The following is a 20,397-nucleotide window of genomic DNA, read 5'->3' on the forward strand; positions in this document are numbered from 1 at the left end:
CAACTCCTTTAATGTCATTCTGTGAGAGGCCCAGTGCCAATGAGCACTGGACAGTGAGATGGCAAGAGGAAGCCGTAAGAGCATTCCTAAGGTTGCACCCAATATATTCAACTATACCCTCTTCAGTTTTCTTGGAGTTAGTTTCTTAGTGCTTAGAATGGAGGCAGTGTACATGGTGGAAGGAAAGGGGGTGAACAGTGAGGTGAGGAGTATGCTTATCTAGGTCTTCATATTCATACTGGGCTGAATGAGATGTAAGTACCAGAGGGATCTGTCTTGGTGCTTGTTACCCAGTGACTGCAGAATAACTCTCATAGCAGAAATGTTAAAGAGCTCAGATGCAGCAGTAGTAGAGCGCATGCCCAGCCACCCTTGTTTTGGTCCCTTATGCTCAACAGTAGATAAAGCGCTAGTGGTGGAGGGAGGGGTTGAACAGTGAATATCATTATTGGCACATTCTGAGCAATGGATAATATTTTCCTCCCATATCTGAGCACTGTAATAAGCTGACATACATGTGTCAATGATTTTTCCACTCTATATTTAAGTTCATTAAATAAAGCCGTATGAATTAACTGAAGTACAAGCCTCACTTAGAAACTTGTTAGAGATGTATATTCAGAAGTCTTACCCATGTCTTTGCTTAGAACACAGCCACTGGACTTCAACACCACTGCTCAGGGGTTTCTGATGTAGGAAATGTCAAGCCCCAACTCCCTTCTAGCACCAATACTCTCAGCAGGGATCCAGAGCCTCTGCTAGCTAATCTTATGTTACACTTCTAACCCCAGCTCCCAGGGATGAAAAATCTCTCCCCACAGAGCACTTGTAAACACAAAATACAGCATATTTACATTGACCTTCTGAATGGACTCATGGGAACCACACACCTTTCCCTGACAGGAAGGGTCATCTGAGTTTCAAGTTGTAGTTTTCACAACAATTACTCCCTCCAAGGTATCCTCTCAGTCTTTCCTCCTCAGAGGAATCACTTAACCTCTCCTCTGGTTCTTTAACATTTAGTTTACATCATGGTCAAAGTGTACATTTCAGATACTAATTGCATAATTAATGTTACACTAATTTATGCAATTAATGTCATAATTCTATTTTGCAAAGTTTCAAGTCTTTCAAGGCAGTAAGCCACCTACCTACTTTTGGAAGTGTTTGTAGTGCAACAGAGACTTGCATTGTAAGAAACTTGTACACTGGGCATGCACAATTTACATAAAGTTATTTTGCTTTTGAAATCAGGCAAGAACTCAGGACTTGCACACCAGTTGGAAGGAAGAACAGGGACTGTTGGTCCACCACTGTAGTTGCCCTGTTCTGGTGATTCATGTATCTCACTCAAAGATTTCTCTGGATAATCACAATAGCAGGCCCTTTTGTTTTTAACTACACTGAGACTATGGTGCACTCTTTGTAGATTTCTAACACAAGTTGATAGGGAGGCCTAGAAAGACTTTAAAGTTCTTTTAAAATTTCCTGAAATTTTTTATCTGAACAGAGGTCACAAACAAGGACAGGAAAGGGTCTGTCTCATCTAGTTAAGCCTTGCTTTGTCTAGCAACGTGTAAACAAGGTGGACACAATGATGATTTAGAATGACACTCATTAGCAACTGTCTGAGAAAGGAGGAAAGCCCATGTGACATTGTGTGACATCTCTGCAGAAACACAGTCAAAGCCCATCAATGCTGAGATTGGAGGCTTTCTCATGTAAGTTTAGGGTGAAAATGCAGAAATGCAAAATACAGATTGAAGTTTTAATTTGCTCTGAAGTAAAACTGGGCATAGGACAGGATTTTGAGCATGAGGGAAAGGAGCAGCAGATCAGCAAAACAGATAAGTCAGACTTAAGTCAGTCAATTATTTCCTTTAGCACTCAGAAGGCAAGGCATCATTATTATATACTTCGAAGGAGCAAATTCATTACTTCTCTCTTACTGAATGGTTCTGCTGATACAAATCCATCTTTCCTGGCCCATAAAATGATTAAATACAGCTTAAACACCATAAACATGTCCACTAGATGGACTGCACTTACATATCAACAATTCTCAACTGAGCACTTCCCACAAATTTAGCTTATATACATATTTTGCAAGCCGGGCACTGGTGGCACACCCCTGTAATCCCAGCACTTGGGAGGCAGAAGCAGGTGGATTTCTGAGTTTGAGGCCAGCCTGGTCTACAGAATGAGTTCCAGGACAACCAGGGCTACCCAGAGAAACCCTGTCTCGAAAAAACCAAAATCCAAAAGTACATATTTTGCAGGGTTAGAGATTGTTGATTTTAAGATATGTCATCAGTAACATTTGCTAGTGTACAACCATCTGTGTGAGCAGCAGCTAAACAGTTTTTCATCCAAAGACTTTAACTAGTCCCATTTAAATGGTTACTTGAAGGAATCCTTAATACACATATTAAACATAACTCTTAAACATGCTGTGAAGACCTTAAATACATCCCTAATGTGTGGACATGTACAGTAGGAAACACTAATGTATTGGGCTTCGTCAACTTCTCAAACCACAGAACATTAGGCTATAACACTTTCTAAGCTTCTGGTAAAGATGGCCTATGCAATATGGGAAGAAGCCTTTGGAACCTGATTTATATTTACTTTTTTTATATCATCCTTTTGTATTACAACTTCTATTGAAGTGATATAGTATATATTAAGGATATTTAATGAATGGCATGTTTTATAAAGAAATAAAGATAGTCATTTAGGCTATTCTGCTCAGTAATTTTTCCCCTGTTAGGTACTTATAATTACAAGTATTTATATATATTGAGTATGTAGTTCTACGGTGATCACTTACATAGCATGTGCAGGGTCCTGGGTTACATTCTCAGATAGATAAATAGATAGATAGATAGATAGATAGATAGATAGATAGATAGATAAATAGATAAAAGGTGCTATTAACTATTTTAAGCTGAAAGCAGAAAATAATAAATTCATGAGGGTCTCACTATCCCAAAGATAATAGAATCTAATTCACTAATTAGATTCAATGTCTTATATAAAACATGAAATATATTCTGAAAGTATGGATCTAAAAGTATGCAACATCAGTGCATTAGGTTTAATTAAAATCTCTTCATACAACTGCTGTATAAAGAACTAGCTAAAAGTGTTAACTGAAGCCAACATCCTATTAAGCACAGAAATATCCTATATCTATCGAACAGTTGCTTCTTCATTCATATCTACCATCAGCATCACAAAATCACCTCTCAGAAAAGGACCAAAAAACCCACTAATGTGTCCTGATTTTGAGTGGGCACAAATGGCCCCAAGATGCCGCATCTGCTTGTCATCTCTACTGTAGCCCCTTGCTGGTCCCTTCTTTACAGGATCACTTCACTCACCAAGGCCAGAGCTGGACTTGGGTCAGTTTTCCTGACCCCACAGACAAGCACCTTCAAATTTCTGGCTCCCTCAGCCTTAGTGGGACCTATCACATTTATTTCCCATATTACAAAGCCCATGCTATTTCCTTTCTCTGTTTATAGCTAGAATGAAATACAGGATTTTTCAGCTTGGTGCCATGACTCCACTTTGGAAATCTTCAAATTACATTTTCTGTGATGAGCATCTCAAATATTCTGATACTGTAGTCCCGATAATCACTTTTCTATGATGACGTTCCCTAGAATGACTGAAGTCATTCAAGAACAATTTCCACAGCATCATTCTTCTACTGTCTCTTAAGATGACACCGCTCATATTCAATCCTGAGCCTTCGAAACACCTTCTGCCTTCTCTATTTCCCATTCTTTCTCTTGAGTCCCTCTCAAAGGGACTCAAGCTTTACATATCCCTACCTCCTAGAACACCTTTCGTCTCCATCCATTCATCACATCCACTGTCCCTCCCAGAGGAATTGCAATGCTTGTCCACCCTGACATCTCCCTGACTACCTTCCATGAGCACGGTATTTCTGTTGTTCAATTTCTATACATATTTTTTTCCCACACTTAACTGTTGCTATGTGGATCCTTTTCATTTTTTTTTCCTGTACATCTATTTAATGCATCCAGACATGGTGTGCATGTTTGTGTATATTACAGAAACCACAGAGATATTTGTTAATTAGTAAGTGAATAATGGGTATAATTGTTTCTGTAGTTAATCCACAGAGGTTCTTTCTAATAAATTATGTTTTGACTATTTCCTAGTACCTTCGCTCCCCCTGAAGGCAGGAGAATGACCTGCATCTTTGACCTTCTCCAGCTTATCAACAAATCAACTGTGCAGAGTTTTTGGTAAGTAGGGGCATTGGAGGAGATAAGGAAGAGGGTAAAGAATTGCAAAGTAAAGGAAGAAAATGCCATTTATCATATTTTGCTTGGAGAGAACACTGTACTGATTTAAAAAGGACACATGGATAAATGACTTGGGGATTAGGATAAGAGCAGGTGAGTATAAGGCTCCAAAATAACACAGAAGAATCCAAAGGTAATCTTAAATGGCCTCTGAAGGGTGAATTTAGTTGATTTTTAAAGTCCTTACCCCTGAGAATCAGCTTGGAGATAAAAGCTACTCCAGTGGGAAGGGGCTGCTTTCCTTCACTTGATGAAGGGCAGCAGTTATAGCTGGACAGAACCTAAGACACAGTGCTGTGCTGAGAATGCATTGTCTGGTGGGGTCTTAAAACCGTTTCCCTGGCACACAGCACAGAACTTCGCTGGCTTGCTCGTGAACACTGAGGGTTGTTCACTTATTTCTCTGTCTAGTGAGCCTAAAGAAGAGACTCTCTCTGCACCCTGGTAGATATACAGGGCAGAGGCCTTGTTAGTGGCCCTGCAGAAGCTCTGGAGGTAAGAAAGAAGCTGCTATGTATCTAATTTCAGACTGCATAAGGAGTCCTTGAACTGAGCAGGCATAGCTTTCCCACAGCCATAGGTCCTAAGAGCTGGCAGTTGAGGCAAGTGCCATCTCAGAACACGTCAATGGAGAGGCCAGACCTCAGCAAAAGGAGTCCCAAGACAGTGTACTCCAAGGCAGTGTGCAAGCAAAACGTAGTCTGAATCTAATCCCAGTGTTGACAACATGGGTGGGAAATAGATAGAGCTTGGTAATGGAGATTTGTGAAGCAGAGTCCCAGGCAAGCTTTAGATCTTTCTGTCTTGCCTATTCTCCAGGAAAATGCAAAAGGCCTTCTCCAAAGATGTACTATGAACAAGTACATAAGGGCTTCAGAGCCTTGAATTTGGTTTAAATCTATGGTACCAGGAAAATGACTCACGGGCTTTGTGATAAATTACCACATATACTCTAGACAGCTAAGAAGTGGTCTTAAAACAAGTGGATCTTTCTAGCTGGCCCAAACCCAGCCTTCTTGAATAACCAGGAATAACTGTTTCATGGTTTAATTTCAGCATCTTCAAAATAGGAGATAATACTGCTGATTTTAGTATTCTTGCTTTATCTGGTGGATTGAAGGTAAATTTGATAGATTGTATAAAGGCTCTAGAGTTCAAACCCATGCTGTTCCCAAGGAAGGCTTTTATAGCACTCCAGAAGTGCAGGTGACAATGGGTGTGTGTGTGTGTGCAATTACTCTACTTTAAAACTATAGCAAAAGGCAAAGGTGATAGCCCAGGTATTATTTTCTTTAAACTAACTAGATATTGAGAGGCAAAGTGAATAACATAAGCTGTCAGCCATCACTAGAGACTGGAAATTGAAAGGCTATAGATGAGCACAGATGTAGCCCTTACCTCAGCCTAATGACTTAATTTGACTCCAGAACTGAATTCTTTCAGGCCTCAACTTTCAGCTGTAAAATGGACTCTTGAGGCATCCATGAATGGAGAATAGGTGATGTTAGGAGCACAGTGCTCAGGCCTCAGACCTGACTGGCCATCACTCAGTCCTGGATGAGATGGAGATATTTTCATCAAACCCCTCCACTCTAGGCTCAGGGATATCACAGGAAGAGGCAGGAAGACTATACTAGCCAGAGGTGATGGCGCCCACAAGAAACGAGTAGTGACATATACAACAGGACTGATGGACATAGGACCTCACAGAGATGTGGCAGAATGCAGAAGATCTGCACGATCCAAGTTAGTGGACTTCCAGCACTGAGTGGGGGAACGTGAACGTGGGCTCCTGCCCTGGCCAAGAAGCTCTTGGTATTGGTACTTGCTAGTAAAGGGACAATCTGTTTTCCTCAATGGCGTGCCATGAGCATATCAGCTGTACTGCAGGGCAGGCCTCATGCCAAGGAACAGTTTATATGTGGCCCTGTCTTCTCATTTTGATTTTTTCCCCTCTTACTAGTCTTATTTTTTTAAATAGTGTGTTTTGAAAGGAAGAAAGAACAAAAAGTTGGATGTGTAAGGAAGAAGGGAGGGCTTTGGAAGAGTTGGGAAGGGGAAAAAAATCAAGATCCAAAGGTATTGTATGAAACAATTTTTAATCAAAATAAATAAAAAAAAAGAAAGAAATATCTGCTCCTGAAGAACACCTTCTCTGATTCACTCCTGAAAGATGAGGGTTTCCATGAGCAAAAACTGAAAATGAAAACTATTTGAATCATTTAACAAATAATGTAGGAAGAAAAAAAAAACTTAAAGCTATAAAATTAAGACACATGGCAATTAACATGTTTCTTCAAACAAACACTTGGTGAGAGTGAAATTCAGGAAGGGTCCTGGAGAATACGGCCATGTGTCTCCTGTCCCATTTCTTTCCAGTCACCTCTGCATATTTACTTTGTGTGAACAAACACAAGGGTATTTTGTGTTGCTGAGCCAGGCAACATAAAAGAGAACTGGTTTGTAATGAGGCCTGCCTGGAAAGGGAAAAACATTGCTCTGTTTGTTTGTCTGTTTTATTTTTTGTTTGTTGGTCTTTTCCCTGATTTTTCCTCCTATCTATCTATCTATCTATCTATCTATCTATCTATCTATCTATCTATCTATCCATCCATCCATCCATCCATCCATCCATCTATCTATTTATTTTCAGTGTAAGAAAAAATTCTTAAAGTGGCAAGACAGTACATAAGAAAACAGAATCATGGGGTGACTGTGACTCTTCAGGATCAGATGTGGTTTCTTTTGCTGCTATTTAAGCACCACACACGCTCGACCTCGGCTCTGGATAGCCAGGGCATTGCAGCATTACATCTGTCTCAGCTCTGTTAATCCACACAGAGGGAGACAATCTATCACATAACTAATAAACACAGGCCTAGATGCCAACACACCACTCTTTCTGAACATTTATATTCTATCAAGTCGGGAGCAAGTACTTCTAAAAGATGTATGTGTCTATGGTTTTTCTAATAGACTGGAATAGCTCTCATTTTTGTTCTGCCAAATAGAGAGATTTCTCTGACTGTAAATGTAATTACCACAACCCCTAAACTGCACATTTTCTGGACATTTCTTCAGGGTTCCTGTCAGGTCTTCTCACCACCAAATTCTCAAGATTTGTTGGAGTTGTGTCAAAAACCCTACTTTGAAAAGCATGCAAGACTTGAGCATGCACACATGCATCCACACATAACAACAGTAAATTCTGTAAGGAGGCAAGGATTTAGAAATGGCTATTATATCTAAGACAATACTAAAAGATGCTCTCAACTTCTAAAAAGTATAGGAATTACTGACATTTAGAAGGTAGATTAAAACAAGAAAGGGAATCAGTACAGTTTGGATTTAGGTACCATGAGGCATGTGGGACCTGGGCCTGCTTACCAGCTGTGTGGCCTTAGGCAAGTCAATCATGACTTCTTTTATGTAATACAACAAATATTCTCGTTCTGGAACATTCTCTGTATTTGTAGAAATGTCTGGCAGAATGCTTAGGGCATAGAAAATTCTGGGATAGATGATAGCTTTCTGCTTTTCATGAGGGGCCTATAAACTCAGTGGCATACAAAGAAATAAGTTGGGGGAAGCCCGGTGTGTAAATGACAACAGGGAATATGGAGTTAGCCTTATTAACTGAGAACATTGGGCCACTATGACGGATGATGGCCACCAGAAGGGTTAAGCACAGTGACGGAACAAGCTGGAAGCTCACGAGATGCGTGAGGATCTCATGCTTCCGAGTGGGACTCAGGCACCTTAAGTCACTTGACAAGAGCTGCACTGCCACAAGGGTCTGCACAGCAGTGCAGGGCAACTCTCTAGAAGTCATGCTTTCTCTTGGCCATTGCTCCTATGGCTGCTTCTCATCTCTTTCCGAGCCACCAGGAGACAGAAGAAAGGGAAGCAGGATTTTAAGGCAAAAACAGAAGGACTCCGCTTCTATGGTAATTTTGTAAACAAAGGTCAGCTGATTGGAAAAGTCTAGACATTTTTTTTAAATGCAGGGTTGTGGTGTATAAGCAGAAAAAGGGCTGTGCTGCAACTGTGTGGGGATGGGTAGGACCTGTGTACTGCTGAACAGTGAGAGGATGCCCAAAGGAGAGGAGAGGAAGAGCTTCCAGCAGCAGACTGCTGAGGACTACCCAGGGCCTGGGATCACACGAGAACCATGAGCAGGGAGCCCAGACATGCATTTCTACATGGACAAGAGCCTAGATAAAAAGAAGCCAAGCTAACTTGTAGGTGCTGCAGATTGCCCGGCACCAAGGCACTTCTAATGTCCATGCACTAGAAGGAAGAACTGCTAAAGTGTGAGATACTGCATCCTTGGACTTAACATAAGAACCTCCATTCTTGCACACTCTCCCTGAATGACTAAGAGGAAGATAGCTGCACTGTAAAGACTGTCAAAGGGACCTGATGTGTGCAAATGGAGTTTGAGGAGCCTGAAGGATACTAGTCACTCAAGATTCTAACTTGAAAATACAACAGTACAAAAGGGTTGTTGTTATTGTTGTTGTTGTTGTTGTTTTGTTGTTTTTCCACCTGTGTGGTTCTGGGCTTCATTTTACTGAGTTATCCCTATTAGCTGACTATTATTGGTTAGGTACCCTGTGAGGTCTGGAAATTCAGGTCTGTTTAAGACCAAGAAGGTCTAGACAGCTGAAATCTCCAGAAGACCAGAAATAGAAGGGATAATAGATCTGGAAAAAGCTGAGATGATGCGACAAGGCAGCAGAGAGGACCCTGGGTTAGGGAAGGAGAGTGGGGCGAATGGAAAGCCCAGCAGGGCCAGCCCAGATGAAGTGAGACACTGTCTTAAAGGATTGCTTTTTTTACAGGAATAGAAACCCAGCAAACAGTAATAGAACATACATCAGCACTGGCTCATTTCTTTGTATTACTGTGTTGATATGTACATTAAAAAAACAAGACTTTAAAATATCATTATTTCTATGACAAATGAATATAACATTTTCTGTTAGCCTTAACTACAGATTTCCCTGGCTGACATTTTATATCATGCTGAAATGTAATTTTAAAATTAAATATCACTTACTCTAATCCTAGCTAACTGAAAATGAAAGCATGATTCAAGGTAACTGATTTTCTCTATCAGTCACTGCAAAGCTTTGAAGAACTTTGGGATGACAGCTGTAGTCTAGTCTATGATTTGGAGTACACGGGGACCTTTCTGATACTCTTGATCAGTGAGTGACATTACTCAGGCTGGCCAACCTCCAGCCTCCTGCCTCTCTGTGACACATATCAGCCAAAGATGGTCTTTATTTACCTGAGGATCCAGTCTCAGGAGGCTGTACATTTAGAACTCCTTGGAAGGGCAACTCCAATGAAGCAGAACTAACACACTGACACAGGGTTCCTGGGCAGGTGCCCTCCATAATTATAAAGTAATGCATGTGGGGTACACCATGGAGCGGATGACATCATTCATTCTCAGGGAAGAACAGGAAAGCAGGCATCCATAAGAGAGGAAGGAATGCACAGATCAACTATGTTCACACAGTGAGATGCTTCCCAAAGCATGTCCTGTCAAAGCAGCCAGACCTAGAAGGCTCATGGAGCCCCTCCTATAGCTTGTGCTTCTTGCTACATGTACATGAAGTCTTCACAAAGTGGTTTGAAGGAGTTAAATAAGCCCAAAACCCAAACATAGCTAGTTACTAAATCTTAGACCTTTCCCCCAAATAAGTGTGGTTTAGTCCTCCCAAATAAAGTAGGTATAAAATAGTTCTTTTGAATTAAATCAATTCTAGTTTAATGAAAAGTTCTATTCTCATTTTAAAAACCAATGCTGGAAACTTCCTTGAGACCCATGGGCGGTGAGCAGAGGGGCAGCGGGCACCCTGACCTCACTGTACCCTACCAAGCCCTTCACTTCCTCACCACAGGATTTGAAAAGACCATCAAATCTTACCCAAAAAGGGTAGGCTGAGACTGACTAGAGGCTGAAGGGAAGAGGAAGGCGAACAGGATGCCGTGCAGGGCTCGAGCATCCACACACCTAAGCTCAGATACTGCCCTCACCAGCCGCACAGGATGGGATTCTTTCTCTCTCAATGGACAGGACAGGGCACAGAGAGTCTTTTTAACAATTGCCATCTTCTCAGGCATTCAGGGTGGGACTTGTAGTGGATGAGCCTTGGGTATTAGCACATCTTTGAAGTCCCTAACTGAAATAGCCAGTGACCAGCATCAAGACATACTTTAAACAGGGCCCCACAGCAAAAGGATCAAGTCCCAGAGAGCTTGTCAAGCACACGCAGCCCAGGGGACCTTATGTACCATTGCAGAATGAGGCGGAAATAAACACAAACTGAAAAAGAATCAGCAATGGTTGTTCTAAAGTGAAAACCACAATATTACATATAAAATATCTATGCACGCAAACACCAATTTTTCTTATAAAAGCCTAAAACTATAGAGAATTGTCTTTTATCAAAATCAAATCAATAACCTTTGGCTTCTTATAGCTACTAGGCTCACCAAAATAATTTAATAGTAGCACAATATCATCAGATGACACTGTACTAGATAATATGGCATATGCATGACATATTCAAATAACTTATCAAAGTTGGGAATTCTGAAAAACTTTTAAATAGTAACAGAACCTCCAATATACAGTTTTATAAAGAAAATCTCAAAATAAATTTCTAAAACTTTGAATGCTAGTTATATTACTTTTCTCTCATAGACACCCACAGAATTAAGAGGCTTCCCATAAAGGACATCTCCAAAACAGCTGAGGTTATGGTCAAAGAGCGGGGACTGGCGGATTTATTTTCTGTATGCTCTCCTCATGCATCAGGCTGCTGCAGGGAACACCCAATCACTAAGAAAACAATGCAAAGCCCAAGCCTCATAAAAACATAGTTACACATGAAGAGTGGCTAAGGGGCTCCGAACACAGATCCCATGCACTCCCTACGCTGACCTGTTTTCATTTCATTTTAGTAACAAGTATGGAAGCACTGGACACAAAAGGAGGTTATAAATTATAAATTCAAGGCCATCTACTTGTAGCAATCCAGTCAGATGGCTTTTATTGTCCTCATCACACAGATAATGGATCCTGAGGTTACAAAAATCCCAGATTATGTGGAACAGTTAGGATAGTGATATACCAGAACTATCCTGGTATTGGTTTCCTTGCCTGCAGCTTGCTTTATTTGGAGAGGGGCAGCAGAATCCTAAGACTTTCTTTCTAGTACTAGGTCCTTTGTGACAGTGCCCTCACCAGTGTGGGTAAAAGTGTCAGGAGACCTTTCTAACAGGAGAGGAGGAATCCTCCAAGCAGGCCTTACTTTCTCTGGTAGTAGCATCCTCACAGCTTTGACCACATCTGAAAATTAACTGTGCCACTGTTTACTAATAACTTTTATCTAAATTAAACCACTTACTTAAAAAGTAGTCTTTTTTATTAAAGTTTTATATGTGGAGTCACTAAATAGCTAAACTCCATTAGTGTGTTCCTCAGTAAAGTGTAGACAAAGACCAACTAAAAGCAGTGTGTGTTTTTCACTTTTGCAACTTCTAGACTTGATGAATTATAATTTGGGGCACGGAAAAGCCACAAAAGAATCCAAAATATGGAAATAATGCAAATAGCCTTGAAGTTATTTTTACATTTGTATATGTTACACATGCTAACAAAAGAGAACACTATATAGTCTCATAAACATATACAATATGAAATGGTAGAAGAAATGAAGAGAATTTGAGCAGGAATTGGGCATTATGGGTTCAAGGTAGTGAGAAGCAATAGTACAAAGATGTGTATTAGCACTGCAGAACCACTCTACAAAAGCCAGTCAGTAAAAGCTAAAAACCACTGCCCTGTCCACACAATACTTTCCAACATAAGCCTCAGATATGTAAATCATACCCACTTTTGTTTTTGGAAAGAAAAACTCAGTATGTAGAAATAAGCATGTAAAAATGTGATTCTGTGTGTGCCTGAAAGGAGGGACTTCCCAGAGTACAGGGTCTCCCCTAAGGTGTCTCAGGGGCTAGGGGGTGGCAAGGCCCCTCTATCCCCTCTTCACCTGCTTCCTCCCTCAGAAGTTCCAGGCTTATAGGATTTGCACAGAGCTCCTCCTCCTCAGAAGTTCTCTGAACTAACAAGCTTCTCTTATATAGTGACCTTTGAAGACCACTGAGTGCTGTTTTCCCTCATTTTGCCAAGGACCCGAAACTGAGTAGGTTATTAAGCAACTGCAACAGAATCAAAGTCTATTGATCTTGGGGTCCAAATTCCCAGGTCAGGGCGTATCTGAACCAACCCGCTTGCAAGGACACTCATATGCATTCACACACCAATACTTCAGAGGACTTTACTACATTAATATCCTTGTCAATCCTTGAATAAAGCAATGTGATTATTAATTCATTGAGGAGAAGGGAATAGCAGCCAGCAACATTTAACTAAGTGTATGAGTCAATGGAAATAAATTTAAAAAATAAGATGAAGTCATTATTTTGGGAAGCTCATCTCCTCCAAAAGTCATATAAATAAAATAATACCTGAAACTGATTAAGAAAGCATTTAATAGCTTGTACACATGTACACACACACACACATACTACAGCAGTAGTAATGACAGCAACAGTTATGATAACTTATCATTTATTATATATTAGCTACCTGACACAAGTCTTTACACAAAATAAAATTCTACAACATAAATATTACTACTATTCTTATAGATGAGAAAATTTGGACTTAAGCCCATGGGTGGATTAATCAATTGATCTGTTTGTCCTAGTGTGTGTGTGTGTGTGTGTGTGTGTGTGTGTGTGTGTGTTCATGCAATGAGTGAAGGTTGATTTTCTGGAGCTGAAATCAGGAAAGTGTGTGTGTGTGTGTGTGTGTGTGTGTGTGTGTGTGTGTGTGTCTTCATGCAATGAATGAAGGTTGATTTTTCTGGAGCTGAAATCAGGAAAGGGCTCTGTGTGTGTGTATGTGTGTTTGTGTGTGTGTGTATTCATGCAATGACATGCAATGAGTGAAGGTTGATTTTCTGGAGCTGAAATCAGGAAAGGTGTGTGTGTGTGTGTGTATTCATGCAATGGGTGAAGGTTGATGCTCTGGAACTGAAATCAGGAAAGTGTTGGCACCCTGATTGGGATGATGCCCTTTGCCCCACTAGCAGGGTAATGCCTTTCTACTTCCTGACACGATCCCATCTTTGTAGGTGCCCTCGCCTACCATTTGCCACAGTCTAAAGTTTCATATATTAGATTAAAGGAGTAAATGTCTTATTGTACAATTACATTTACAAGTAGTTTCATATTCTTTTCCCAAAACACTAGTAAGCACCACCACAAAGTTTTCAACATCTGTTCTTCTAGAAGGATGATGAAGAAAGCTTACCTTAACTTCAAACTCGAAGTGTTCATCCTTCCCTTGGCCACACAGGACATAGCGGGGAATACTAATCTTAATGGGGTCCTTCAGGTCTTCTGGATTTGCTCCCAAAGAGCGAGAATACATCCGCTATCAAAGGCACATTGGACAAGGAGAACAAAGAGAATGTAATATCACTGTGCTGTGGCGAGTAGCTTGCTTGCGCAGAAGAGACAAAATGTGTCTCAAGTAGAGAAAAGAGCATCAAACTAGTAGAGTTTATTTAGAAATATGATGGTTTCCTTTGAAAAAGACATGCCAAGTCTCTCTCATAACAAAAGACCATTTCTGTAGACATGCCAATCCAGAAAGTTAGGGCAAAAACACTCCAAAGTGTTGTCTGGCTTTGAAGTTCCTTCGAATTTATAAGATCATGTAAGAACGAGGATAGATTTTCTAACTAAAAACCAGTGGTGTTTTTGCTAAGTTTTTTTTTTTAATCAACTAAGCATATTTCTTTCTTTCTATAACTGCCAACTGCTTTTCAAAGAGCTGTAAAAACTGAAGATTTTGTTCAAATTCAATTCATTATTAACATTTAGTCATTTTATACTGAATTACAATAGGGTAAAAAATTTTGTAAACCACAATTAAAACAAATCTCAAGTATTTTCTTTAGGCTCCATTTGATTGATAATTGACTTGGCTGACAAGTATTTATGTTCTGGGTGGCAAGAAACCCAAGGGGTCAGAGGAAGAAACAGTATAAAAAATTAATTTTTAAAATGAGTTCTTGAGTATAAATAAGAAGAAATCTCTGCACAATCATAATTTACATTAACCCAGGGGTTTAGAGAACATAAGACAGTATGTTTTTGAAGCAGCATCAGTACAAAAAAAATTAATTAAAATTACATGCATAGTTAACATTTGCTGACTACTTTACCATACATTGTCAGTGTGCTAGCCAGTTTTTCTATACATTAATTCTATCACTCTTCATGCTGTTCCCATGAGGGGGTAATCATTATGAACCCTATTTATCAAAGAAGAAGCTGACTATGAGGCAACCTCGCTCTATATGGCAAGAGGCTGATAACCCAGGATATAAACTTCACACTAGTATATTGTTCTGGTATTAAATTTTAAAGTGAGGCTATTCATCTAAAATAAATGGGGCTAATAAATACTTCAGGTGTGTGAAAATTATGATATTGGAAATAAATATGCAATAACATTCAATGTTTTGACCAAAAAGAAACCGATGGACAATACATTCCAGATCTCCCAGGGAGAAAGGGGGATCTGGAGTTCAGTCAGGTACGCACAGGTTTGGCCCTACCTGGTTGTCTGTGTGACAACTCAGACCACAGGGTGTCAGAGAGATGGACAAATTCTGACTGTAGTTTCTAATCCAGCTGACAGAGTCAAAGTCCAGCAGTGTTTGAAGTTACCAAAGCCTTTTTACAGCATCATGATTTTTCCCTAGTGGTCGGTCACCCAGAATAAGAACCACTTTTTGCCACATGGCATATCTAATTAGCTGCCATTAATGACTAAAACCAACATGGAAATGCTTACAGATGTTTTTCAATATGAACTCTGCTAATCACATCGATTCACTGGCAGTCCATGTCCAAATTACTTTGAATAGAGATCTTCTCTGACATGTTACACAGTTAATGATGAAAATGAGGGAACAAAAAGAAGTAGTTGGTCTGTCTATAAGAACATGTTTACTGATAAACAGTAGTTCTCGCCTATATATGCTATATTTAGCCATTTTATAATGACTGCTTTGTTTCCCTTTCTCCCTTCTATGTCACATGTAAAATCATGTTTGTACTTATGTGTAGGCTGTGAGCCTATGTGTAGGCTGAGAAATGTTGTGGTGATTACAACCTTGGCAGATAGGAACAGCTACTGTGGAATTTCAAGCAGTAACTCTCAACTGCTAATACTGCTGGCTTGGTTTGTGCCCCTTACTGTAACACTTAGCTTTCCCTTGTTTCTAGGTCAAGTTTCAAGGGTCTAGAACCATACCATCTTGAATGTACCTGATCTTGTTAAAAACTGATAAGGCGGAGATCTGAAGATGTCTGAGCAAACACATAACATAAAGAGAAAAATAAAAAATGAACAAATTTCTACCTAGTATTGCTGCAGGATAGTTTTTTTCCAAAATTACTTTATGAAGTCAATTCCATGAGAAATATACAGTTCTCAGATACAGTTGTGAAAGGTCCTTTATATTTTCCTAAAATATGTCTTGGACAGTATGAGAAATTAATGTAATATTCATAAATGTATGCTTGATTTGCATGTGGCTGTATTTTGAATACCTAGACATGGCAATACATGCTGAACCACACTGCACCACATAGCTTGTGAGTGCTTTTAAGTATCATGGCATTGCTTACTTTGGAGTCAGTCACTGTTTCTGCAGTGGTCATGACTCAGGCTCAACAGAGAAGCTAGTGACACACCAGCAAAGAGGTAGTGAGACACAAAGTCCTTATATTAGAAAACAGCAAATCCAATATGAGTGTATGTGTTAAGATGCTACAGAAACCTTAAAGTGTACTGTAGAATGGTTCCACTTAGACATAAAGCATCAGGAACAGCCATGCAATTAGTATTATATGTTGATAAGTAAGAGATATTATCTTTAAGAATTAAATAAAAATATTTTTATATTTAACAAAATATTACCTTGTGTGTACACATAATATTTTTTAAACAAATTGTGCCTGATCCATAGATGCTAAGTAACAAGGAGGATCAGTGGGGAATGCATGGAAAGGGAATAAAATATTGTGGGTGGATTGGGAGACAGGAACAAGAGGAATCAGGTGGGGAAAGAATGGAGGGAGAGAGTACTGGGACAGAAAACTGATACTGGGTGGGGGAAGGGGGGAATTCAGAGGCACGGTAAAACCTAGTGCAATGGCAACTCCTAGGAATCTATTAGGATGACCCTAGTAGTAGATGCCTCATAGTAATAGGGACTACAGAGCCTGACCAGCCAACTCCTATAACCAGGCAAGACTTCCAGGGAAGGGTTTGGACACCAGCCTAGCTATAAAACCTTTCATCTACAATTTGTCCTGCCAGCACAATGAACTGGGGGAAAGGTGGCACAGAAATGGCTAGCTTGAAACACATGCCACCAGAGGGATCCCAGCCCTGACACTGCCTGGACCATAAACCAGAGGCTGGATGGCCCAGAGACCTAGGCCTAGGTTAGAACCAAGCACAACTGGCAAAAACAAAACAAAACAAAACAAACAAACAAACAAACAAACAAAAAGGTCAGTGAAATGATACCCAGTAATACCCATACTCAGATTGGTGCCTAGCCCAACTGCCACCTGACAGACAGACCTCATCCAGCAACCAATGGAAACAGATGCAGAGACCCACAGCCAAATAGTAGGTGGAGCTCAGGGATCCCTCCTGGAGAAGGGGTGGGGGGTATTATAGAAACCAAATGGGTCATGGACACCACATGAGAACCCACAGAATAAAGAAACTTGGACTCAAAGGGGCTCACGGAGACTGAAAGGATAATCAGGGAGCCTGCATGGGTCTAACCTGGGCCCTCTGTAGTTTTTAGTTGTGTAGCTTGGTATTTTGTAGGACTCCTAACAGAGGGGTCAGGGGGCAGGGGCTGTTTCTGAAGCTTTTGCCTGCTTTGGGGACTCCTTTCCTCCTATTGGGTTGCCTTGTCCAGCCTTAATATCCTCATATTACAGAATACAGAGCCTGACCAGCCAACTCCTACAACCAGGCAAGACTTCCAAAGAAAGATTTGGACACCAGCCTGGCCATAAAACGTTTGATCTACACTTTGTCCTGTCAGCATGATGAACTGGGGAGGTGCCTAATCTTATTGCAACTTGATATGGCACGTTCAGTTGATCTCCCTGGGACACCTGCCCTTTTCTGAAGGGAAACTGAGGAGGAGTGGAGGTGCAGGGATGTAGGAGGTGGATGTAGGAGGAGGGAGGGATGTAACATATGAGAAATAAAAAGTGCCTGAAACACTGTACTCATGTCCTCAGGGGAAGACATAGCAGAACTTGGGCTCCATTTAGGCTTCCTCTTCCTACTCAGGCTGTCTCCTTCAAAAGCAGCACACAGAGGAAGTGAAGAGGAAGTGGCATCAGTGTCCGCCCAGCTCACTGCAGGCTACACAAGGGCACTGAATGGCCTAATTCCACAGAGAGTCATCAACATTCTCCTAATTACCAATTATGTAGCAGATGGTTAAATTCAATTCACGCTTGACCAAGACAAGGTCAGCCCTAAGAACTGTCATCTAATCTCTTGGAGACCATAACTAAGCTTTGCTCAAAATAAATAAATAAATAAATAAATAAAATGCATGCACATCAGGGTTTTTGGTCTAGTCCCTCCCCGTCCCGCTTTTAAATCAGATTAAACCCTGTTCTAACTTAAATCAGAATCACCAATTCTCCTGTCTCTCTTCCCAGCATCTCACATAATTCTAATTCTTCCTTTTCTAAAATTTTACATACCAGTGATAGCTCTAGCTGCAGCTATTGCACAACAGTCACCTTGTTGTACCCCAGCAATATTAAAAGAAGGGGCCCTGGCAGAGACCGATCTGTTACACTGTGGAAAGGGAGGCAGGTCGTAAGAAAATGGGCATATAGAGTATGAGCAGCCAGACAGCAAGAGCAGGACAAATAGCTAACTCAGGTTGCATTCACTGAAGAAGCCCCCAAGCCAGGAAGGGACCTTGTCTTAATACCACACAGTCTGTGAAGGCTTAGGAGGCAGGCACACTCATTCAGATTTTGCTAAGCTGTGTGACCTGCATGCTAAAGAATCAGTTATTGGTTCAAATGCCCAAATGTAAAGTGAAACACGATGATAGATCCGCCTTTGTGGGAGTGCCATGTCAAAGATAAAGGATAGAAACCATAGGCAACAGCTCCACATTCTGAATGTCAGAGTACACAGGGTACCTGGAATTGCTGTTACCATCGTAAACCACTGGGTAAGAGAGAGCTTTAACCAAACAAGGGCCAGAGTAGTGATAAAACAATAAACACTGGTTCCTTTTAATCAACTAGAGCATTCAGTTACCTTCCATACTAGTAAGCTTTTGAAAATGAAAAAGGTGTGTCCTGAGTAGATTGGATCATGGTGGTTTGGAAGCTGTTATGCAAGAGAAGTGGAAGGACTGAAGACTATTGGATGAAAATTCATAGAATAAAGACAACGGTCCTCTGGAAGGCTACGACATGGGGCAACTTGAAGACTACACTTGCTTTGTTCCATTGCAGACAGTGCTTTGAGGGGGCAGACTAAAGCTGGAGAACATCTTGGGGAGTGGTGGTTAGGCAATGACCCCACAGAGGCTGGCACGGCTGTTCTTGGGTGTGTCTACTGCCACCATGATGATGACTATTCCTGTAGTACAGACCCCACAGTGAAGCATGTACAGCTCCTGAGCTCAGCTCAGATGGAGCTGTGGACATCACAGAGCCACTTCTAACACCACTTTTGTCTTTCCTCTACCCCTGAAGCTCCAAGAGTTGTTTGATACTTGGCAACAATGGATGGATAAGGCATTTCCTACAACACACATGTTGAAGAATGAAGCTGCCTAAGTTGCACGCTGTACAGGGAGTAACTACATTAATAAAATGACCTCGCTAGAAACGAGGTGACACAGGAAAGCAGCCATCATCAGTGGACTATTAATAAGAAGGTTCATATCTATTTATTATACATGGCGTCTGCAAAAAGAGTGTAAGAGACATTTACTGTAATTATTCTGCTGAAAGGCATAAGACTGCCCTTCCAAAGGGAAAGATGAACATTTTCGAAAAGCTCAGAGTTTAGAGACAAACTATTTTAAGATGTTTTTCAACAAAGTCTAAACAAATGTATTCTGCCAAGTACAAATCTCAAACAGGCAGTTGTGAGCAAGATGAGTTTTAATCAAATTCAGATGCAATTGCCCTTTCAAGTCCTCAAAGTGGTATTGTCTAGAATATATCCCCAAGTTCCATAATGCAAGTGTTTATGCCTCTTTTCCAACAACGCAATGCCACAGCACCAAGTATGTATAAAGCTGATTCCGAAACTCCCTACCATGAAGCTGTTACCTTGGCTGCATACTATCTCATACCTGGTCTAATATAGATAGGAGGACCTGTCAGAGGCTGGGGACTCTTGAGAAAGGATGCCATGGTAGACAACAGAGCAGGTCTACTCCCCAGGCTTCTGGAGTAAGCACAATAATCTTTGGTCCTAGTGTATGGAGCATATCAACCAAACTCTCACTTCCATGAGCCGCATTTTATTGCAAGGTCAAAAGTATGCACAGGTGAGAGGTGTGATAAACAGAGTCACAAGATAGATTACTAGAGGTGAGTTCACAATATGGTGAGATCTGAACGGACAGTGTTATTGTTCAGGCTATCTGAACCATATACCACACTCAAAATGTGACGATGGATAACATAATTCTATGTAATACTTATATTTATTGCATGTCCCATATAGGGAGAAACAAAACAAGCAAACAAACAAACAAAAAACCTGTACTGGCTACTTTTGGGTGTAAAATTGACACAAGCTGGAGTCATCAGAGAGAAAGAAGCCTCAGATGAGGAAATGTCTCCATGAGATTCAGCTATAAGGCAT

General features: G+C 40.6%; 1 protein-coding gene across 2 annotated transcripts in view; it reads right to left on the minus strand.

Annotated features, from left to right (window-relative positions):
* The window catches only part of Kif16b (kinesin family member 16B), a 289,898-nt gene that overhangs the window by 66,144 nt on the left and 203,357 nt on the right, over positions 1 to 20,397 (minus strand). For both annotated transcript variants that reach the window (XM_052183773.1, XM_052183772.1), the window contains one exon: positions 13,741 to 13,863. In XM_052183773.1, coding sequence (XP_052039733.1) covers positions 13,741 to 13,863 — 123 coding nt within the window. The remainder of the gene's footprint in view (positions 1 to 13,740; positions 13,864 to 20,397) is intronic.

Source organism: Apodemus sylvaticus, chromosome 5 (assembly GCF_947179515.1).
Source record: "Apodemus sylvaticus chromosome 5, mApoSyl1.1, whole genome shotgun sequence".
NCBI classification, from domain to species: Eukaryota; Metazoa; Chordata; class Mammalia; order Rodentia; family Muridae; genus Apodemus; species Apodemus sylvaticus.